This window comes from Halichoerus grypus, chromosome 1 (assembly GCF_964656455.1).
Source record: "Halichoerus grypus chromosome 1, mHalGry1.hap1.1, whole genome shotgun sequence".
Taxonomy (NCBI): Eukaryota; Metazoa; Chordata; class Mammalia; order Carnivora; family Phocidae; genus Halichoerus; species Halichoerus grypus.
Window position 1 is genome coordinate 132,296,565 of NC_135712.1, and position 25,443 is coordinate 132,322,007.

Sequence of the window (25,443 nt, forward strand, 5' to 3'; positions counted from 1 at the left end):
ATCAAAGAGTGTGGAAAGGCAAATATGCACAATTTTATGTGCAAAATATAAAATTTACATGCAATACTTCCATTGCAAGAGCCTTACATGTGACCACAGCAGTGGCAAAGGGGGCGAGAATTGTCTTCCAGCTGCAATTCTGTTACTCTGGATAAAAAGGAATATGAATTTTGGTGAACAGCTATCTTTTGCTGCTGTATTTTGCATGATAGACTACAGTTGCATTACAGGGCTTTTAGACTGAGAGAGAGAGAGAGAGAGAGAAGGAAAACAAGGTACTATTTTAAATATTAAAGGCAATTTCCCCCATCATTCAGCTTAAAGACAAGATGAGGTAAGGTGTGAAATAGGTCTTATTTCCTTTGCTTCTCCCATACAGTGGGGATTTTATTGATTTGAAGGTGATTAGTATTTTGAAGAAGTTACAACATGACCACTGGGTGTGGGTCAGCTGCTTCATCTGCTACTTAAGATGCCACAATCTCTTTTAATGGTGAAGAGAGAGGTGATATAGTGGACTTGATGAGAGATGACGTTTTAGAATGACATACTTTATGAGTTGCTAAAATTCTTTTGGGTATAATTTTGACTCTATGTGAATTACTTTTTACTCACTGACTTCCCAACCTAATATCAACATAATATGCAAATCTTCTGCTTGCAAAATAAATAGATATGCTCTTTCTCCACATTCATTTATTAAGAGCTTTGCTGTTACATGTTTTGAATGTATTTCAAATCTTGTGTATTACAAGACACCACGCCAGTTCTTCCCAAGTGGTGAGGCATATAGATAAGCAAATGGAAATAATCTACATGCTCATTAAAAGTACTACCTAAAGGAAAAGAGGAAGAGTAGTGAACAGTTACAGAAGGTGATATTTGATCAGATCAGCCCCTGTCTTGGACATGTTTATTAAGATAAGACAAATGAATCCTTATCACTAAGAGATGTATCTTTGTAACAGATTGAAAATCCGAACTGACCATACACATGAAAAGTCTGATAACAATTGAAATATACAGAATGCATGGTCAATAGCAATCTTGAAGCACGTTGAAAAAATTATGTTTGAATCTCTCAAATAGCAAAGGAGACATTACTGCTTGTACTTAAATACGTATTCAGATTAGCATCAGTACTGATGGACATTCAAATGCTAAATAAGCAGAGAGCATTAGCTCGACTATAGAATATATCAAAACCACTCCAAGGCAAGTAACATACTAGTGACAGCCAAATACCACATTTGGAGTACTCACTTGTTTGAGTAATGCCTCAGAAAACAACTTCTTGGAATAAAACCCTAGACTTCCAGTTTGTGGCAATGTTCAATCCTGAGTAAACTGAATTTTGTAGCACTTTCTGACTCTAGCCTGACAAAGCCAATGTGGTTTTATCCATATTGCTAGAAAAACAGCAGTAAAACTATCTTAATGTAATAAAAAGTTAATTTAAGGACAAGACCTTTCCTGAATACATGAATAGATGATTTTTAACAAATAAATGTGTCTTGGTAAACTTTTGGTTATTTATCTTTACATCAATAACCACTGCCCTATAAATAGAAAATAAGTAGAAATAAGTAATTAAAATATGTAGAAAATATGATAAGTAGAAAGACAGAGAGTTGGTAGGTTTTGAGAGTTATGTTTTGCTCTCTGTAGAATATCACTGAGAACACTATATTTTATTTATATAAACAGATACAGAAGCACCAGACATTATATTTTATTTGTATAAACAGATACAGGAACAGTTTCTTCTCTAGCCTCCAGATACATCCTAAATAAGTTTAAAGGATAAAGTTTGTAAGAACTTAAAAAAAAACAACAACTTGTAATGTGAAATATAAACAAATAAAAATAACTAGAAACTGTTTCTTTTAAGGCTATAGCTCTAATTGGTAACCCTTTGATATTCTACATTTCCAAAGGATAGATTTATCCTAAAGCTCATCTTCTACTCTCACTCTGACTATAAGTGCATGTTGGTATTAACTGGCTCTGGAATTCCTCCTGTCCCACTCTAGTACTGCCTTGTCTTGTTGAGTTCTATATGTGATTATTTGGATTCTATTTCTGCTTGCTTTGTGATTTCCCTTCTTGGTTTTGGTGATCCAGCTACCGTGATGAGTTCTTGGCTCTTAAATTCCTGGTGATATTGACTTGTCATTGGGCTTCTCTCTCTACTCAGACAACCCTAAGAGAGAATTAATGAAACCCAGATACTGTCTTACTTCCCCAACCTTCCTTTTGATTTCAGTGACCTGGATTATCGTGCAACTAGAGCAAAGAACCACTCTGTGCCCCAACTTTGTCATTATTGCTTGATCCTACTTGTATCTTACTGAAATCAGATAGGTGCGGCTTGACATTATTGATCTTTTTATGATTTTACTGTTCACAAAGACTAAAAGTAGACTAAATTATAGAAACCACAAGTAGAAATGCAATTATGGCATAACACAAATACATGAGCAATTTCTACTGATCACAATCATAAAAATAGCTATGAAATCATAATGTGCTAAAGTGAGAATCTATTTTTCTCTTAAACATGGTTCCAGTATTTCACATACTGAATATTTTTTCCATTTAGGTTTTTTTTTAAATATAACACTTCAGATTTGTGACTAATCAACTTTTGCATTAAAAGTCAAATATGTTAGTCATATTTTAAATGCATTTGAGAATCCTTTGATAGAGTTTAAGCTTATCCATTTCTGACTGTACTGGAAAAGCTGGTATCTGACACATAGGCCACTGAAACAAAATGTAGAGACCAGAAAAAATCTACACATATACGATCACCTGATTTATGGCAAAAGTGCCACTAAAATACTTTGGGGAGAATGGTAGTGTTTTCTAAAATGGTGCTGGATCAATTGGATATCCACCTGGGAAAATACGAATCTTGACTCTTGCATCAAACCATACACAGAATCACTCTCAGCAAACAATTGTAGATAAAATGTTAAAGTCAAAAAATAAAACTCCTAGAAGACATCATAGTAGAATATTTTAATGATCTTGGCAATAAGCATAAATTACTTAAACAGAACACGACTCACAATCAGAATATATAATAACAATTTTTACAAATCAGTAAAAGAAAAAGGAGGAAAACATATTAAACAAAAGTCCTGAACTGACATTTCATGAAAGTAGATATCCAAGTATGCAATTAGTATGTGCTTGATATCATTAGGAAAATGAAAATAATTTCACCACCACTAGAATGAGTAGAAAAAAATTAAAATAAATTAAGAACCAAGGATTGTGGGAAGATATGGAACAACATGAAATTTCATACACTGTGTGTAGGAATGTAAATTAGTACAGTCTCTGTTAGATGCTTTGCCAGAATCTACTTAAGTAACATATATAATTATGACCTAGCAATTCTACTTGTAGAGTCAACAGGCCTACCTAGAAATATACAAGGGAAGGTATAGTGTGTGTGTGTATGTGTGTATTTCTAAGAGCACTAACTGTAATAGCCCAAATTGGAAACAACCCAAATTTTCACCAACAATAAAATTAAGAAGTGAATTTCTGTATAATTATACAATGAAATATTATACAACAATAAAAAAGTGAATGTGATACCAAATTGATGAAATCACATGCAATGTCTAATGAAAGAATCCATACACAAGAGTACACACTATATGAACCATTTATATAAAGTTCCTAATTAATTAAGCAAAATTAATCTATGGTAATCAGGACAACAGGGATCTTTTGGGAGTTAATGACTGGACAAGATCATAAAAGAAGTTTCTGATATTCTGGTCCTAGTTATATCTCTATCCATTGGTGATAACAAAGATGGTCAGCTTTGGGAAAATTCATCACGCTGTCCACTTAAGACTGGTACATTTTGCAGTATATATGCAATTCTTGAATTAAAACTTTTTTAGGAGAGGAGTTAAGATGGGGGGGTGGGGGGACCCTAAACTTGTCCCGTCCCTGGAACACAGATTGATAATTATCAAATCATTCTGAATACCCAAGAAATCAATCTGAGGACTGAGAGAACAAAACTGCAAGTCTTAAGTAGAAAAGCGACCACCTTCTAGAAGGTTAGATGTGCAGAGTTGATTTGGGGGAGATAAGAACTGCAGGTGCTGTGGAGGGGAGGGAGCCTTGCTTACAGGGACTACCACAAGGTATTGTAAGCAAGGGAGCACAAAATCTGAAGTTTAAAAGTCCACCACCACCTGGGTCATGCCTGGTTTAAAGGTGATCTAGGTGGGGGAAGAAGGGCAGAGTTCCAGGAGTGGACAACATGGTCTGAGGATCCCCTAGGTCACAAGAAGAACGGGTGGTGCCAACATTCTGCACTGTTCCCAGGCAAATGAGCAAGAACACCAGCTGAGGGCAGTGAGCCTGGGTGCTGGATATTTGGCTCCACTTTGCCATAAACTATGAACCGCAGTTTGGTCGGGCATCCACTTCTCCTGGGATGGGCTGGCAAACAGCGAAAGCAAGACAACACCCTCACCAGAGGATTAGCACACATTCACATCATGGGAGTCCCTAAAATTTGGAGTTTTGAAACCCAGCTGTGCACCTGAGATAAAACATAGGAGTATAGTGCTGCCTGGCAGGCTCAGGCTTGGACACAGACAGGGTGAAGGCAGGGATCTGATGGAAGCTGGGGTTACTAGAGGGGTGATTGTTTGCTCTTCTGTAAGGGCTTTCTGAAGAGTGGTGGGCACAAACCCTCAGCTCCAGGAACGAGAGAGTGGGGCCACACTATTTTGCCCCCTGCCTGTCAGTAAGGACCAACTTCAGTGAGCTAAACAGCACCGCCAAGTGAAGACTGGAACTGCTTACACCAAGCCCTGTCCCCCTGTGCCCTGTAAGTGTATCTCCACTAGGGCAAGTCTGTCTGAGAATCAGCACAACAGGACCCTCCCCCAGAAGACCAGCACAAACTCCTCACTCGCACCAAGTCTGCTGTCATAGAGAGCTGCAAAGCTTCAGCTCTATGGGAAACAAGATCTAGCTTCCTTTTTACTTTTATATATATATTTTTAAGATTTTATTTATTTATTTGACAGAGAGAGAGAGAGAGCATAAGCAGGGGGAGCCACAGAGGGAGAGGGAGAAGCAGGCTCCCCGCTGAGTAGGGAGCCCGATATGGGACTTGATCCCAGGACCCTGGGATCATGACCTGAGCCAAAGGCCGACAATTAACCATCTGAGCCACCCAGGCACTCTTATTTTTATTTTTTAATTCCTTTTTAATTTTTATTTACATATATATATTATCTATATATATTTTAATACGTATCTTTTTATTTTTATTTTTTGGATCTAGCTTCTTTTAACAAACAGATGAAAAAACACCTAGGAACTAGATTTTCTTTTTTTTTCCCCTCTGGAAAAAATGACAAGATGGAGGAATTTACCCCTAAAGAAAGAACAGGAAGCAGAAATAACAGCCAAGGATTTAATCAATATGGATATAAGTAACATGTCTAAACTAGAATTTAAGACAATTATAAGGATACAAGCTGGGCTTGAAAAAAGAATAGAAGACACTAGAGAATCCCTTCCTCCAGAGAAAAGAGAACTAAAATCTAGTCAGGCCAAAAGTAAGAATGCTATAACCAAGATACAAACCCAAAAGGATGCCAATGAGGATGGATGAAGCAGAGGAATGAATCAATGGAAATAAAATTATGGAAAATAATGAAGCTGAAAAGAAGAGGGAATGAAAGGTAATGGATTATGAACGTAGACTTAGGGAACTCAGCAACGTATTAAAACATAATAACATTAATATCATAGGAATCCCAGAAGATGAAGGGAGAGAAAATGGGGCAGAAGGCTTATTTGAGCAAATTATAGCTGAAAATTTCCCTAATCTCGGGAAGAACACAGATATCAAAATCCAAGAAGCACAGAGAACTCCCATTAAATTCTACAAAAGCCAACCATTGCCAAGGCACATCATAGTCAAATTCACAAAATACACAGACAAGAAAAGACTCCTAAAAGCAGCAATGGAAAAAAAGTCTTTAACCTACAAGGGAAGACAGATCAGGTCTGCAGCAGATCTGTCCACAGAAACTTGGCAGGCAAGAAGAGATGGCAGGATATATTCATTGTACTGAATGGGAAAAATATGCAGCCAAGAATACTCTATCTGGCAAGGCTGTCATTCAGAATAGGAGAGAGAAGAGTTTCCCAGGTAAACAAACACTGAAGGAGTTCCTGACCACTAAACCAGCCCTGCAAGAAATATTAAGGGGGACTCTTTCAGTGGCAGGGGGAAAGACCAAATGCAGCAAACACTAGAAAGGAACAGAGAACACCACCAGAAACTCCAACTTTATAGGTAACGCAATGGCACTGAATTCATGCCTTTCAATAATCACTCTGAATGTAAATGGACTAAATGCTCCAAACAAAAGACATAGGGTATCAGAATGGATTAAAAAACAAGACCCATCTATATGCTGCCTACAAGAGACTCATTTTAGACCTAAAGGCACCTGCAAATTGAAAGTGAGGGGATGGAGAACCATCTATTATGCTAATCAACATCGAAAGAAAGCCGAGGTGGCAATCCTTATATCAGACAAACTAGATTTTAAAACAGAGACTGAAAGAAGAGATGAAGGACATTGTATTATAATTAAGGGGTCTATCCATCCAGAAGATCTAACAATTGTAAATATTTATGCCCCCAACTTGGGAGTACCCAAATATATAAATCAGTTAATAACAAACATAAAGAAACTCATTAATAATAATACAATAATAGTAGGGGACTTTAACACCCCACTTATGTCAATGGACAGATCATTGAAGCAGAAAATCAACAAGGAAACAATGGCTTTGAATGACACACTGGCCAGATTAATTAACAGATACATTCAGAACATTTCATCCTAAAGCAGCAGAATACACATTCTTTTCAAGTGCACATGGAACATTCTCCAGAATAGATCACATACTGGGTCACAAATCAGCCCTCCCCAAGGACAAAAAGATTGAGATCATACCATGTATATTTTCCAACCACAACACTATGAAACTTGAAGTCAACTACAAGAAAAAAATCAGAAAGACCACAAATACATTAAGATTAAAGAACATCCTACTAAAGAATAAATGGGTTAACCAGGAAATTAAAGAAGAAATAAAAAAGTACATTGAAGCAAATGAAAATGAAAACATGACAGTCCAAAACTTTTGGGATGCAGCAAAGGCAGTCCTAAGAAGGAAGTATATTGCAAAACAGGCCTACCTCAAGAGGCAAGAAAAGTCTCAAATATACAACCTAACCTTATGCCTAAAGGAGCTAGAAAAGGAATAGCAAATAAAGCCTATAGCCAGTAGAAAAAGGGAAATAATATAGACTAGAGAAAAATAAATGATATAGAAACAAACAAACAAAAGTCAGTAGAACAGATCAATGAACCCAGGAGCTGGTTCTTTGAAATAATTTATAAAATTGATAAACTCCTAGCCAAACTTCTCAAAAAGAAAAAGAAAGGTCCAAATAAATAAAATCACAAATGAAAGAGGAGAGAACACACCAACACCCCAGAAATACAAATACTCATAAGGGAATATTATGAAAAATTATATGCCAACAAACTGGGCAATCTGGAAGAAATGGACAAATTCTTAGAAACATACTAACTACCAAAACCGAAATAAAAAGAAACAGAAAATTTGAAGAGACCCATAACCAGCAAAGAAATTGAATCAGTAATCAAAAATCTCCCAACAAACAAGGGGAATTCTACCAGATATTAAAGGAAGAGTTAATACATATCCTTCTCAAATTTTTCCAAAAATAGAAATGGAAAAAAAACTTCCAAACTCCTTCTATGAGGCCAGCATTACCTTGATTCCAAAACCAGACAAAGAACCCACTAAAAAGAATCACAGGCCAATATCCCTGAGAACATGGGTGCAAATATTCTCAACAAGATTCTAACAAATCAAATCCAACAGTACATTAAAAGAATTACTCACTATGATTAAGTGGGATTTATTTCTGGGCTGCAGGGGTGGTTCAGTATTTGCAAATCAATCAATGTGATACACCATATTAACAAAAGAAAGGATAAGAACCATATGATCCTCTCAATAGATACAGAAAAAAACACTTGAAAAAATACATCATCAATTTTTGATAAAAAGTATACCTCAACATCATAAAGGCCATATATGAAAGACCCACGGCTAATATCATTCTCAATGGGGAAAAACTGAGAGCTTTTCCTCTGTGGTCAGGTACAAGATAGAGATGTCCACTCTCACCATTACTATTTAACATAATACCAGAAGTCTATGCCTCAGCAATCAGACAACAAAAAAGAAATAAAAGGTATCCAAGTCATCAAAGGAAGAAGTCAAACTTTCACTATTTGCAGATGACATGATGCTCTATGCAGAAAACCCAAAAGACTCCACGAAAAAATTGCTCAAACTAATACATGAATTCAGCAAAGTCGCAGGATATAAAATCAATGTACAGAAATCTGTTGCATTTCTATACACCAATAATGAAGTAGCAGAAAAACAAATCAAGGAATCAATCCCATTTACAATTGCAACAAAACCCATAAGATACCTAGGGAAAAAACCTAACCAAAGAGGTAAAAGATCTGTACTCTGAAAACTATAGAACACTTACAAAAGAAATTTAAGAGGACACAAAGAAATGGAAAAACATTTCCATGTTCATGGATTGGAAGAAGAAACGTTGTTAAAATGTCTGTACTAACCAAAGCAATTTACACATTTCATGAAATCCCTATTAAAATACCACCAGCATTTTTCACAGAGCTAGAACAAACTATCCTAAAATTTGTATGGCACCACAAAAGACCCTGAGCAGCCAAAGCAACCCTGAAAAAGCAAAGAGAGAGGCATCACGAATCTGGATTTCAAGCTATATTACAAAGCTGTAGTTATCAAGACAGTATGGTACTGGCGCAAAAGCAGACACAGAGATCAACGGAACAGAATAGAAAACCCAGGAATGGACCCACAACTATATGGTCAACTAATCTTCGACAAAGCAGAAAAGAATCCCCAATGGAAAAAAGTCTCTTCAACAAATGGTGTTGGGAAAACTGGACAGTGACATGCAGAAGAATAAAACTGGACCACTTTCTTACACCAGGCACAAAAATAAACTCAAAATGGATGAAAGACCTACATGTGAGACAGGAAACCATCAAAATCCTAGAGGAGAACACAGGCAGCAACCTCTTTGACATCAGCCATAGCACCTTCTTCTTAGATACATCTCCAGAGGCAAGGGAAACCAAAGCAAAAATGAACTATTGGGACTTCATCAAGATATAGAGCTTCTGCACAGCAAAGGAAACAATCAACAAAGCTAAAAAGCAGCCTAAGGAATGGGAGATGACATATTGGAAATGACATATCTGATAAAGGGTTAGTATCCAAAATGTATAAAGAACTTATCAAATGCAACACCCCAAAAACAAATAATCCAGTTAAATGGGCAGAAGACATGAATAGACACTTCCGAAGAAGACATCCAGATGGCTAACAGGCACATGAAAAGATGTTCAACATCACTCATCATCAGGGAAATGCAAATCAAAACCATGATGAGGTACCACCTCACACCGGTCAGAATGGTTAAAATTAACAGCACAATAAACAACAGGTGTTGGCAAGGATGCAGAGAAAGGGGAACTCGTTTGAAATGTTGGTGGGAAGGCAAATTAGTGCAGCCAATCTAGAGAACAGTATGGAGCTTCCTCAAAAAATTAGAAATAGAACTACCCTACAATTCAGCAATGGCCCTACTAGGTATTTACCCAAAGGATACAAAAATACAGATTTGAAGGGGTACATGCTCCCTGATGTTTATAGCAGCATTATCAACAATAACCAAACTATGGAAAGAAACCCAAATGTCCATCGACTGATGAATGGATAAAGAAGATGTAGTATATATACAGCCATCAAAAAGAATGAAATCTTGCCATTTGCAATGATGTGGATGGAGCTAGAATGTATTATGCTATGCGAAATAAGTCAGAGAAGGACAAATATCATATCATCTTGCTCATATGTGGAATTTAAGAAACAAAACAGATGAACATATGGGGCAAGCTGGAGGAGAGAGGGAAAAAAACCCTAAGAGACTCTTAAAGACAGAAAACAAACCGAGGGTTGATGAAGGGAGGTGGGTGGGGGATGGGTAGATGGATGATGGGTATTAAAGAGGGCAGTTGTTGGAGTGAGCACTGGATGTTATATGTAAGTGATGAACCACTGAATTCTAATCCTGAAACCAATATTTCACTGTGTGTTGACTAAGTAGAATTTAAATAAAAATTTGAAGAAATAAAAAACAAAATAAAAAAACAGAAGTTTTAAAGATGCTGAATAATTTTATATATAGCAATCTATAGTCAAATACTACATATTATCTTCTTATGACTCTAAAAAGTACCTAAATTTCAAAAGGTAGTTCATAGATCTCACCAGAAGAATTCCCTTCCTAAACTGCAAGAAGGTGAAGAATTATAATAAAAAATGCTTTGTGGTTGTATACAGGCAGACTCTAAGTATAAATTCCAGCTCTCCCATTTTTTAATTGGGTAACCATGGGCTAATTAATTCTGAGCCTGTACTCTATTACTAAATGGACATAAGACCTAATTCATAGTGACCATGTAAGGATCAAAATAGGTAATATATATAAAGCACTTAAGGGGCACCTGGGTGGCTCAGTCGTTAAGCGTCTACTTTCAGCTTAGGTCATGATTCCCAGGGTCCTGGGATCAAGTTCCGCATCAGGCTCCCTCCTCCGCAGGAAGCCTGCTTCTCCCTCTCCCACTCCCCCTGCTTGTGTTCCCTCTCTCGCTGTGTCTCTCTCTGTCAAATAAATAAATAAAATCTTAAAAAAAAAAAAAAGCATTTAAAACAAACCCTATCAGGTAGGAAGACCTTTAAAAATGCTATCTATTATTATGCTCATTGTTTTTATAATTTTATTGTCATGTTAGCACCATATATTATGTGTATCAGATCTATAAAGTAACAATAAAAGTAATAGTATGAATTTCTTAGGCAACTTTAGGTAAGTCATTCATTGTCCCTGTTTCTCAGTTTTGAATCCTACAGAATGGTAGTAGTACTACTACTAGTAATATTACTAATACTGATAACGACAGTAGCAGCTAATGCTGCTCAATGGGTTATAACCCAAGAAGTGTGATTCCAGATACTCACTGTTAGCCACTCTGCTCTATAGCCTTTTAGGAATACATATTTGTCAGGATGGGCTGTGGTAACCTCAAAATCTCAGTGGGATATAACACAAAATGTTTTATGTCTCCCTCATGCTATGTGTCCATTGTGGGTCAGCTGTGAGTTCTGTCCACTGTAGTCAGTCAGAAACCTAGGCTGACAGAGACTCCATCTTGCCACATGTTCCCATGATCATCAAGGCAGGGAAAAGAAAATGTGAGGAATTGCACACTAGCTCTCAAAATTTTGCCCAGAGTGTTTCAGGCTACTTCTGCTCTCGTAATTTTAGCCTAAGTGAGACACACAATCTCCTCAGGTGGTGGGGAAATATAATCATAAAATATAATCATACCAGGAGGTAGAGAGCCAGGAATTCTTGGTAGGCAGCACTAAAGACTGCCATAAATACTAAGGGCACTATTTTCCTCAAATATGAAAATGATCATGAAAGTCCTAATTAAAATGTAATAACCATAAAAGACCTTATTATTTAATCTAAAATTTTTCTCTCTAATGAGGATATATATGTTGGATTTCACTTTGGGGCAAACATTAATTGTATCAATACATTTTTTAATTTATCTCAGTTTTCATCAATTCTAAGTTTTATTACTTGAATAAGCAATATGTACTTCATATGAAATTAGTAGACTTCAGCGTTTAGGGTTTTTAAAAAATTTCATGACTGGATATTTATAGATATGACAGTCCTTATATTTTCTATTGTACTTAAATTTGGAAAGTTTACCACCTGTTCAGTATAACTATAGACAGAATAAGCATGCCAAAGGGATTTCTATAATTAAGTGGCATATGCATGAATCATGGTCTTAAAGTAGGTTTATGTTTAATCATCAAATTATTATTAAAAATGATCTGGTAATTCTAAAGTTCAATATCTAATTTAGAGCTATGTATCACTGAAACAAAGTTGAATAATTTATAGGGACCCCAAATTGGTAGTTTTTACACATATCAATGTGCATGTTATGCAGAAATCTTTTTACATGTTAACTTATACGATAAAATGAAAACAATGTACAAAGTCAATATAATAAAATAATTAGTTTATAGACAGTAAGTGGGGGGTTTAATAGAGATACATTGGGAGTATGTGCTATCTCTCTTGACCTGGCAGCATATTCACAGATGGGGCTTACTTATGCACCAAAAGGTGGAATGATACCAGATAATAAAATCAGAGTCTGTGGCTATGAGACAAGGCATCATTTTTTGCACGTTTTGTCCATATATATAAAGCACTTAAGGGGCACCTTTTGTCCATATGCTGGGGCAAAGAGCACAACAGGTCATCAGTAGGGTTATTTTTATAGTGCTTAAGGATGTTGCAAAGCTGAAAGAGATAGCTATACTTTAGCCCTTTCAATAAAGAATGGGAGCAGTCTGTATAAAAAACGGGTGGAGATTTAAGTTGGCAAAAGTTTACTTCAAGTTATAGTGACTTTTAGGTCCCTTCCCTACTACGTGGGTCCATGTGATGTTGATATCGAAGGTCACAACCAATGTACGGGTCCACCATGATAACACAGGCCACACTGGTACAAACCAGAAGTCAGTACCAGCATCAATCACCCCTGGATGCACCTGCTTGCCGCCTTCTTCAGGCGATTGCTCTTAAATGCTATTTCTCAGAGTCTGCTGCCTTTTCTTTATCATAGAGCTCTCATTTAAAGTAAGCAAGAGGAACAAATGCTGACAAGATGAGCAAGGATGGGGTGGTATGAAAATCTCATCCACTAACATGGACAATCAATTACATTCTTAGGATTGTTAGTCCCTCAAACTTCTTCATTAATTAGCTCTCGGTTATTCACCCACACCTTTAGCTCAATTTGCTGTGACATCATACTGTGTTCAGAGTGCCTCATCAGCAATGAAAAAAGACTTGGTATCTTTAGAATATGAGTTGGCAGCTGGTTTAGTTAAATATCCTTCCACCCACGCTGTACTACATTGATTAATTTTTAAAGAAATGGCTAAATGAAGATATTAATTATTTGTATGTGATGCATATGCTCGCATGAACATCATTATATTTTAATTTACTTCTTAACAAGTAAGCCAATATGATTTTTAAATTATTTCCCAACTGGCTTACATACTAATAAAGAAAAAAATCTATTAATTTGTGCCATATCAAATTCACCCTTTTTTTCTTTTACTTTCTAATTATATAGTTCTCAAAGAAATCAAACTAGAAAAAAAATGGATTTAACCTTCCTGCTTTTTAGTCCACATACATAGCTGTTTAGTGTGGGAGTGAAATGAAATACTTATTTTTGGAGGTCTTAACAATATGAAAACAGAACATGTACACAGTTAGCTCTCTATTATTTGTCTTTATTTGAATCATGCTTATGTAAAACTGAAATACAACAAGGCAAATTGATTATCCTGAAAATAATTAAGTGCTATCTGAATCGTCAGAGAATTTAATTATATTTCGCCTCCTTTTGGTAGTATATATTATGACCAATTTTTTGGAAATTCTATAAACCACATAGAGTACATATGATGATTCTCTATTGCCCTGCTTATTTACTCATTACACATGATACCAGCACCATGTGTTACAAGGGATTATGTATGTACATACAAGCACATGAGACAGCAAGGTTTTGAGGCAGTAAATTCTTATAAATTAATTTGTTATGGTTTTTAGAATACTTTTCCTGGTTCGAACTGTGTGTGTGTGTGTGTGTGTGTGTGTGTGTGTGTGTGTGTGTATTTATGGACAATTGTGCATGTTGATGATAAACAGAATTAATGAGAAAGATTACACAAAGAAATTTGGATAATAATAAGTATGCTTTCTTTTTTCTTATATTTTAAATTTTATTATATGTTAATCACCATACATTACATCATTAGTTTTTGATGTAGTGTTCCATGATTCATTGTTTGCGTATAACACCCAGTGCTCCATGCAGAACGTGCCCTCTTTAATACCCATCACCAGGCTAACCCATCCCCCCACCCCCTCCCCTCTAGACCCTTCAGTTTGTTTCTCAGAGTCCATAGTCTCTCATGGTAGTATGCTTTCATGTATTTTCCAACATATGTCAAGAAACATTATACTTATGCTTTCCGGATTTCTCAAAATAGAAACCATACTGTTGCCTTTCAGGTAGGTTGTGGACTGCCTGGAGGAGACCACATTCTTCCTGTAACTTTTGAATGAGTCACTGATTTAATTGCCAAAGATACACAGCCTTTAGAGGAAGTGAGACAGGCACAGGGGGAGGAGCAGCTGTAGCCAACGTTTGCCAAGCTCCACTTTGCTGCTGTGATTCTCTTAGAAGGGACACCAGCTCTGGAAGGAAGGCTCTTTTCCTCCTCATGAGAATCTTATTTTATTCTATGCTTCCCTCATTCTTAGAGAACTTGCATAACCATCTCTGCCCTCCCATTTAAGGGGATGTTTATAAGCATCGTGTTCCCTTGGTTCTCGAACACAGATACCACATTCTGATCAGTGGAGAGAAAACAGAGTGTTCCCTGTTGTGCCTAGACAGAATCGAAGACAGTTCATTACCTTACATTCAATTCTGTGGCTCCCATGTCACTTCTGTGACGTTCTTTTACCTGGGTGCTGCTGATGCCGCGTCTGACCCAAGGGCTATGATCAGAAATGCATTTCCCTGCACCGACCTATTGTTATTCCCTCTAAAATATATTGGGAAGTGTGCTAATCTTGAAGATAATGGAAAGAAAATGGGATCAAGTGTCAATAGATGCCCTGTCCTCTGTTGCTTACTCTCTCCATGGCTTTAAACAAGGTTCTTAAATCTCCTGAGTCAGAAAATAGTACACCTGAGAGAGTTGGTATTGTCACACAAACTCATGAATGTGAGAAAGTTTTTGTAAATCACAATACACCAGGATTATGTCTATTTTTATGCATATGGCAAAAGTAGGTTTCTTAGAAATGAGCTTTCCAAAAATAATAATAACCATGGAATAAACCTACAGTTTTGCACAACAATAAGACCATTATCCTGGAAATCTTAGAATATGATATATATGTAGTTTTTTTCTCCCTGAAAATAAGCCTAATGTATTCATGTATTTCAAAAATAGATTTGTATCCATAGATTTAAAAATAATCACTTTTATATTCTTTAACTATTATCACTATTTGTGTATAAAAGTCTTATAATTACTTCTTTTTAAAACCTGAAATTAGCATATCTTCTGTTCACCCAATTAACTCAAATGAGTAACAAATTATTTTTTAAAAGCTTTCTAAACTGATATTCTGTAATGACTCATCCAAGAAAAGTGTCTTTTCTATTCAGAAGTCTGCACCTCTTTTATTTTTTAGTCGAACACATAATTTACTACACAGCTTTAAAAATGTTTGCTGCATCAATCAACCAAAGGCCAGTCATTTTATTCATTCCTCCATTCATGGGAGTGCCCCAGGAATGTGGATGGTGGTAGGGGATTTTCTGTGAAATTTCTAGAACGGGTGATCAGTTAGTAAATATGCAAGGAATTTGTCCCTCCAATCTTTTTCTTTTCCTTTTTTTTTTTCAAATCTTTATTTAAATTCTAGTTAGTTAACATATTGTGTAATGTTGGTTTCAGGAGGAGAATTTAGTGATTCTCTCCCTCCAATCTTATAATGAACTCGCAGACTTACGGAATTGGATTCTGTCCCTCCAATCTTAAAATGAATTTGCCGGTGTTATGGAAACCACAGATCACCGGAAGGGTTTGGTAAACAACTCTGGATTTCTCACTCATAAGATGAAAACCTAAATGCCTAGGGGCGCCTGGATGTCTCAGTTGTTAAGCGTCTGCCTTCGGCTTAGGTCGTGATCCCAAGGTCCTGGGATCGAGTCCTGCGTCGGGCTCCCTGCTCTGCGGGAGGCCTACTTCTCCCTCTCCCACTCCCCGCTGCTTGTGTTCCTGCTCTCGCTGTCTCTGTCTCAGTCAAATAAATAAATAAAATCTTAAAAAAAAAAAAAGAAAACCTAAATGCCTAATCTGAGTTTTCTTTTGGAAAGCAGGAAGTTGAAATCCCTGCTTTATTTCAACAGCTGGTGGCCTGACCCATTAAATTGGCTTCCTGATAAGGAAATACATGAACCCAGAAAGTTAAGAGAAAGAATGGGAAGTTCACATGCTACCATAACAGCCTGATGGCATTCCACTGTGTTCTGTTCCTTCTTGGTGGCCGTGATGCTTTGCAACTTGGCCGTGATAACACTTTTACTTTGCAGCAAAAATCACCTTGGGATTGTTTTCATCTTTTGTGAATGGTTTAGCCACTGCTTCTTCGTTTCAGATTCTCAATATCAGCAATAGAACTATTTCAATATTTTTTATTTTTTTGACAAAAATGTGACTTTTAATAATGCTATTTTAAAAAGTTGGATCATTCACAGTAGACTAGAAAAGTTTATTGTTTTCTTTTTAAGTCATCTAGAACTTGCTTCCAGACTTGGGAGGTGACTGGCCTCTGTGAAGGTACCAAAAGCCAAAGTGCTGAATGGGAAATTAGGAGACTTGGATTTGGGTCTTGCTCTTTGACTAACTAGCTGAGGAGTTTAATCCTATGCTTCAGTTTCATCGTTTGTGTGACCCTGGACAAGTCACTTCAGTTCCTTTGCGCCTCAGTTTCTTCATCTGTAAAAGAGCATAATAAAACTGTCTACCTCTTAGCATTGTTGTAAGGAGTCCATGAGATTATGATTATACAGGGCCCAGAAGAGTACCGGGCTCATGCTAACTGCATGTGTGTTATCTATAATAATGTAATAGTAATCTGTCTTGTCATAGTTCCTACATTGTATTCATTTTTCTAGTGCTGCAGAGCCAATTGCCACAAACTTGGCAACTTAAAACAACTATTATCTCAGTTTCTATAGGTCGGATAGGTCTGGCCTAGCTGGATGTTCTGCTCAGAGCCTCATAAGGCTGAAATCCAGGTGCCAACTAAAGTGTGTTTCTTTCTGGAGCCTAAGATCCACTTGCAAACTCATGTGGCTGTTGGAAGAATGCATTTCCTCAGGATGGAAGTCCCCATTTCATGCTAGATGTCAGCAAGGGGCCACTCTCAGCAACTGGAGACTGCCGCCCTTCCCTGCCATGTGATCCTTTCCACATTGTGGCCGTTGCTTTCTTCCGGGCAAGGAAGAATGTGTCTCACTGGCTTCCAATCCCTTACCACCAGCTGAAGAAAACTTGCTTGGACAGGCCTTACCTGATCAAGTCAGGCCACCTAGGTGACTCTCCCATTAGCCATATCCTACAACATGATCATGGCATGATATCTTATCATGCTCACAGGTTCCACCCCCACTTAAGGGGAGGAGATCATATGAGAGTGAGGGTCATCTTTGAATTCTGTGTACCACAAGTGTGAACATGAAGTGAAAAGTAAAAATGACATGCCAAGTGCACATTATTGTATGTCCTATCACTGCCATCATCATCGTGATCATGATACCAAATTTTTATCCTCACACAACCCTATTCTGCTAATTTTCAAAGGTTTAAATTAACTGTAAAGAGTATTCCAATTCATTCAATAACCATGTAACTCAGAGCTTTGCATTTGCTTCATAACTCCCTCAATTCCTATTCTCTTTGACTGGCATATTTACTTCCCACATTCACTTCCAAGACCAAAGTTCCATGGAGAAGTATGTTCTATTGAATTCACCAGTCCATAAAATACTCATCCATTATCCCCCTTACATGTATGAAGCAATCCCGAAATTCCCTATGGCCTGGTTGTGCTCAACTCTAAAACAAACTAAGGAAAAGGTAATCTTTTCCAGTGCTTTAATAATATTTAACCCAGGGACTAGTATAACAGACTCTGAGATGTTTATTCATAGATAGCAGGAGTGAGCCTAAGATGATCTTTGTGGTTCTGGCTTGTCATTCGACCAGCGCTCAGGAGGGCCTCATATTTTGTAAAAAGCTCAATAAATAATAAAATATAAAATAAAAATATAACAAAAGAATGATGTAGGGAAATGATTACATCATCCATGAAAATGGAATGGGGACACTTAACCTAGAAATCCAAACAAGAATCTTCTGGTATTTTGTTAATATAAGTGCCTTTAGGGCAGAGATGAATTCTGTGCCTGCAGAGATTAATAAAATTTAGCTCATGAAATAAAGTAGAATTTTATTTAAAAAAGAATACAGAGTAGAAATTATATCTGTGCTCAAAATCATCTTTGCCACTGTTGACATTATGATCGTGGATGTGTTACTTTTCCTCATTAAGACTTGGTTTTTGCCTCTTTAACATGGAGGTAATACGTCTACTTAAGACCATGTTCTGAGGATTAAGTGAAATAACCTATGCTAAGTTCTTAGGACAATGCCTAGTACTCAGTGAGCATTTAGCAACTGATGACTATTATTGTTATTGCTATTTTTACTCGTTTTAATTATGCTAACGTGTGTCCCAATGTCTGGAACGTGTTAAGTGCTCAGAGAATATTATTTTCTTCACCCTTCTTCAATACCTGTTTGTTGAATTGAGCTGGATCTGTCAAGAAGAGTATTTCAGGTATTATCAGTCTGAAATACATTAAGAGGTTACCGTTTGTCTGATTTTTTTTTAACTTTATGCAATTTTCTTCCTTCCCCTTCCTCCCTGCCTGCATGCCTGCTTACCTCCATCCTTCCTTTCTTCCTTGTCTTTCCTCCTTTTCTTCTCTCTGTTTCTTCCTTCTCTTTCTCTTACCTTTTTTTCTCAAGCAGATATTATTTTAAATTTCCGAACAACCTATGTTAGCAAGTCTGGCCAAGTTATCTTTGAAGCAAGATCAATTTGCATCCACTACGTCACAACCTGGTTCATCATTGATTTAATCGCTGCCCTGCCTTTTGATCTCCTGTATGCTTTCAACGTCACAGTGGTGAGTAAAGAGGACTCTTCCACATGACCTTGAGGGTTATTTTTAACCCTGTGTTTATTTTCCACATGTTCAGGTTTTAAGTGTGACAATTTATGCATCCAGGACTTTGTGCCCTCCTGAATAAAGACACCAAAGTGGCCAATGGTATGGAGGCCACAGATTGTCCACTTGAGGAAGTTAGTTCCTTTTGAAATTTGCATTACCTGTTTGAGTTATTTAAATACCTAGACCGGGATATACCAAAAGCCTGAGTTTATCATCAATACTGACCCAGAACAAATCCTTTGGTTAGGAAACCATCTGCGGGAATACAAGCATTACTTTGTGTTACTTAAGGAGATATTTGCCTCCGAAGTTCAGCAGAGAGTTTAAGATTTCTTCCAGTTTTATGACTTTTACTCCCTACCCCTTGAGTATTTCATTATTCACCGGCAAAACAAACAAAAGACCAATCAAGACACAGAAAAATACTGAAATTAAAATAAAAGAATTCAACCACTTCTTAGAAGTTCTTGTAAAAATGTTGGGTGGGGCAGAAACCTAAATGACACAGTGACCATGAGCTTGAGAGCTCTGTTGGATTTTTAAATTTTCTCTAGGATTGTAACTTCTCCACTTTCTTCATGGAAAACCTTTATAAAACCTTATGCCTCCTCATGCAAAGCAAATATGTCCACTTGTGGTAGTAGCTATTTTTACTATTAAACAATTGTTCTTAAAAGCATTAAGTGCTCCCTTATACATAGAGAGACTTTTAGGGAGGTATAATAGCATTTTGGGGTCAGTAATGCAATTTGCTGCTAGAGGAACCAATTATAGCAGGCAAAAATTGATTAAACATTAGTTGAAATTAAACATATTTCTTACTCAGTCAACAACCCCTTGAGATTCTCTATCAAGAATTTAAAAGCACAGTTTTCAATATTAAAGTGATCAGTGTTTTTCAAATACAGTCCTTATTGACTTCAGAATGAAGATTGAACTGTAATTCTGCCTATTTAGTACAGATTTGTGCATTTGTTAATTACCTATATAATAGTATTTTTCTTTTCTTTTTCTTTCTATTTTTTTTTTAAGATGAAAGTTGAGAGTGTCAACATCTTTAAAAGGTTTATAAGTCAACTGAAAGGAAAACTCTGGGGAAAAATTTAGTATATAATCTCAATCAGTGCCACATTGAATTGTTATCCAAGCTTCTTAAAGTGCTTTTTAAAATTGAATTTGACTAGATAAGTGTACTATAATGAAAGCATAATGACTTAAAACAAGGCTTTTGCAAGAGTGCAACAAAAAAAATTCAAAAGAAATATATAATTCACAAAATGCTAAGAAAAATTTTCCACATTCTCCTGGAGAATTGTTAAATAAATGGTGTTCAATAGACTGTGCTCTAAATTAACTTACTGCTTTGCTACTAAATACTAATAATATTTTTTTATGTTCCATTTCTCTTTGGGCATTGAACAAATAGAATTATTTAAAATATCTGTTATATAATTATTTATAAAATATATACAATTTTAAGATACATAACATGTGTATATATCATTAACATCCTCATTGTCTAAAATTAACACAAAGGATTTTTGAAAAAGTCTAATTCTCATATTTTGATGAATTTTAAATACTTGCACACTTTTACTGCGTTCTTGCTCCCTTTCCTCATTCTGTCTTGTGAAATCTGTCATGAACATTTTATAAAGAATGCAAGTTGTAGATCAACATCTATGTTAGAAAGAAAGAAAAAGAGGAAGGAATAAAGGAATCTCTCTTCTCAGTGATAATTTTTCTGCTTCTCACAGGAGTGAGCATATGATCATTAACAAATTGGCGCATAAATTTGCTATGCCCGCAAATAAATTAGTCAAGATGAAATATTCTATTTGAACAGAAAATCTTGTTTAATGTATTATATTTACTCCCCAGGAAAACATAGGTTATGAGGAAAAGTTTTTATACTGCACAGACTTACAAAAAAAAAGGGGGGGTGGAAGAAACAGATAAATAAGCAAACACAGATGTTGGCTTTCCAGATTTAAAATACATCCAGTTAGGGGCGCCTGGGTGGCTCAGTCATTAAGCATCTGCCTTCGGCTCAGGTCATGAACCCAGGGTCCTGGTATCGAGCCCCACATTGGGCTTCCTGCTCAGCGGGAAGCCTGCTTCTCCCTCTCTCGCTCCCCCTGCTTGTGTTCCCTCTCTCGATATGTCCCTCTCTGTCAAATAAATAAATAAAATCTTTTTTAAAAATAAATAAATAAATAAAATACATCCAGTTAGTGCATCTCTGTAGATGACATTCAAAAATGCATTACAACCATCAAAAACGTATTGGATGCTCTAATTTTGACGTTGCCCATAATTGCTGATGATAAATGTTTTATACACAGCTCACACATTTCTTTAATAAAATTTACTATGTGTAAGTCACTATGAAAGGCACTCTGAGAGACAAAGTTGTGAATGAGACAGAAAATATGATAGAGTGAAAAAGGCAAAAGTATAAATCCCAGTCTTATCACTTACCGTCTGAGTGACTTCCTTGGGGAAGTTAACATCAAAATTGGCAAAATGAGCATGAAAATCGCTACAGGGTTTCTCAGCAGCCTAAAAAGGCAACATTTCTATAAAATACCTTGCTAAGTGTCAAACACCCAGAAAGACCTCAGTACATGTTAATCAACTTCTCTCTCTTTCTCTCTTTCTCGCCCCTAGTGGATAGCCAGGGAGTGATCATGTCCAGCTGGTAATAGGGGAAACTGCCATTTGATAAGGGGTTCTGATGAGTACATCACTGTCTTGCACCTACCTATAAGCTGCTTCTAATTTTTATCAGTGAAAAATTCAGAACAGCATCCCAAGAGTAGAAAGAATACTTTCCCTTTTTCAGATTATATATTTCCATCTAAATCAAATATGCCTCTGTTTTCTTTCATTCACTAAGAGCCCAAACTCACATTTTATAGCAAGAAGCTGTTGACTCAGATGGGAATAAGTATAATTTATTTCAAAAGTGTCAGCAAAATCACTAAGGCTGCCTCATCCTGGACACCAAGTTTTGTGTCCCTTATCTTTCCAAATGACTGTTGTTCTTATGTAAGGACAGCCCCCCATTCTTCCCTCAAACTTCTGCTTTCTGGTGAGAGAAAATGGAAAGATTGCCCATATCAATATTCTATGTTCAATGGTGTCTTAGTCTGCTCAGGCTGCTATAACAAAATATCATTGACTGGGTGGCTTAAACAATAGAAATTTATTTTTCAGTTCTGAAGGCTGGAAAGTCTAAGATCAAGGTTCCAGCCAATTTGGTTCTTGATGAGGGCTCTCTTCCTGGCTTGTAGATAGCTGTCTTCTTGCTGTGTTCTCATATGGTAAGGGGAGAGAGAGACATTGGATTAAGGAGAGAGGGGGCCAGGGAGAGAGGAAGAAAAGATGGAGAGAGAGAGCATTCTCTGGGCTCTTCTTATAAGGGTACTAATCCCATCTTGAGGACCCCACCCTCATGACCTCATTTAAACCAAATCACTTCCCAAAGGCTCCATCACCAGTTACCATTACACTGAGGGATAGGGCTTCAACACGTGAGATTTGGAGGAACAGAATTCAGTCCACAGCAGATGGCTTTCTCCACTTGGGATTTCTGTTTGAGGTTTCATTTCAATTACAAAACTGTCATCTATCTATCGAATTCTTCTACATATAAAATAAAACTCCACCCCTGGTAATTTCTCTAAGCTACAAAGTAGATATTGCAAAGTACTGGCATGTAATCGTCTGGTTTACAATGAGCTGGAGAAATGACAGATGAGCACTTGGTTGTGAAGGAGAAGAAATAAAACTTGACACAGAAGAATGAGAAAAAGAAATAAAAGCACAGCTAGCTGCCAAATGCTTCAAATGACCTTACGATTTTATTATATTTCAGTACAGAATAATTCACAAGATTACAACTGAAAGCACTTTTATTGAATTTCTATTATTATATTGACTGTAGAGTGTTTTGTATCTCAATTTATTACCCATTCATTCATTTAACACATATTTATTGAGCACTTACTATGTGTCAGGCACTACTCTAGGTAATATTTTCTTAGACATAAGGGGAGATCAATAGTGGAGGAAGGAACTAGAAGTCAACAGCTGACTCCAGGACTAATTATAAAGGCAAATTTCCAGAAGATGCTGACCTTGTTTATGATTCTGTCTGTTGAGGTGTAGTCATACAAACCACTTTCTTCCCCTTTATTTATGGTTCCTTCCATAAACACACACCCCAAATTAAAAAAAGGTCAAGTAATTTGTCAAACTCTATTTGCATATGAGCTAATACTTTATTTGCCTTTTCTATTTTAGAAAGCTCACTGAGGCTCTTTGAGGTGTGAAAGAGTATGCATTAGTACACCACATATGTTGCTAACAACGACATCAACCATTCTGGTGGTCACCAATGGTGCACATTTTTCAGATGGGTCCTGAAGTCAGGAAAATAATCCCTTAGCTATAAGTGTATTGTTTTAGTGCATACGAAGACAGGACCTAGGAGAGTTTTCAAAAATTTTGTTCCATTTTAATTTTGGTTCCCTAAGCATGTCTGTTTGAGAGAGGGCTCAGGATGTATAAGCTTCAGGCATGTGTTTTCTCTATCGATGATGTTAGAAGAAAGCATAGCACGTGAGACAGGAGGTGCTACTGGTATTTGTGAGTAGATCTTACACAAGTTTGATAGATCTAATCACTGTTTGTTTCAAAAACTGTTACCTTTGTTACCACTTCACACAGTTTTACTTCAGTGGGTACAAATTATTGTTATAAAGCCACTCTTACATGGAGGAAGGGATGTGGAATTGAAAGAAAACGTATGTAAGAGGTGGAGACACCCTGATGTTCAATCCTGAAACCCTAATGTGCTTCAGTTGTGTATCAGAATATACAAAATTATATTCAATCAAATCAGTAGAGGAAAAAAGATAAATCTTAAGGAAAATAAGTATTAATTCGAAATTAAATTGTCTTATCATCTTTTATTCTATCACCTCTTGATATAATATGTTGAGAAGGGGCATTGGTATGGTCATAAAAATGACCATAGCGTTGGACTCATGATTATATTTAATTTCAAGAACTTTCCAGAATGGCTGTAAGTTAAAGTAACTGTCATAGCATGGAATGAGCCGTGGGCCAAGTTGTGCTGCTCTGTCTCCTCCCACAGGTGTCTCTTGTGCATCTCCTGAAGACCGTCCGGCTGCTGCGTCTTTTGCGTCTCCTGCAGAAGTTGGACCGTTATTCCCAGCATAGCACAATCGTCCTGACTCTGCTCATGTCCATGTTTGCGCTCCTTGCACACTGGATGGCGTGTATCTGGTATGTCATTGGAAAAATGGAGAGGGAAGACAACAGCCTTCTGAAGTGGGAAGTTGGTAAGGGCTTACATTTGTCACATTTTCCATTTTTAAGTGAAAAGGAAGATTGTCTAGAATTTGGAGGAGGTGAAAGATGAGTCCATAAATATGTCCTCTGACTGTCGATTTGTCTAATGTTTTTTAGGGGCTGAGTTGGGGGGTCTGTGATACAAGTGATTTCTTTTGAGAAAGTTTTCTGGAAAATTCTTATATATTTTTTAAAGAGTAATGGGTTAAGATTTCAATGGGCTGTTTAAAGTGACCGGCCAGGGTGTAGAAGTGTTTAGATAAGTAATGTGTGATCTTATCTGACATATCCAATGCAGGGCTAGTACCAATGAATCACTGGGTAACTGGCCTATGGTCAATCATTGCAGTGAGAGAGAGAGTGAGTGTATTATAATGACACACTTTCCACATTTAGTATACTTTGAGAATTTGTGATGATAGAGGGAACTGGATATTCACAAATATAATTTGTAGAATTTTGTGTCCCTATAATACATGGGAATTTAAGGGAGATCTTTCTAAGTGTTACATAATTCTGCATAAATGAATCTGAAATGTTCTGCACAGGAACACATTTTTAAACTTATGTTAACCACAAGAACTTTACAGAAAATGAAATTCTGAAGGCTATAACCCTCTATCCAAAAATTCCTGCCTTCTTCTCCCAGTCATTGCCTTTAGAGAATTGTCATAGTACCCCATGTAGAATTTTTTTTTCTCTTATTCTGGCATTTCATCAGAAGAATCTGTTTCTTGGTTGGATAGAAAATTCTTCACTTCTTTTCTCCAAAAATCAGTCTTGAACTTTTGGAAGCTCAGACCTTTGCACAGGGATGAAGCCACAAGAG

The 25,443-nt window shown here is 36.7% G+C and overlaps 1 protein-coding gene across 2 annotated transcripts in view; it reads left to right on the forward strand.

Moving 5' to 3' along the window:
- Positions 1–25,443, forward strand: part of KCNH8 (potassium voltage-gated channel subfamily H member 8) — a 369,992-nt gene that overhangs the window by 228,800 nt on the left and 115,749 nt on the right. The window contains exons 6-7 of one of the 2 annotated variants that reach the window (XM_078072240.1): positions 19,027–19,187; positions 24,397–24,604. In XM_078072240.1, the coding sequence (XP_077928366.1) occupies positions 19,027–19,187; positions 24,397–24,604 (369 nt within the window). The remainder of the gene's footprint in view (positions 1–19,026; positions 19,188–24,396; positions 24,605–25,443) is intronic. The other variant, XM_036099185.2, reaches the window with a different exon arrangement.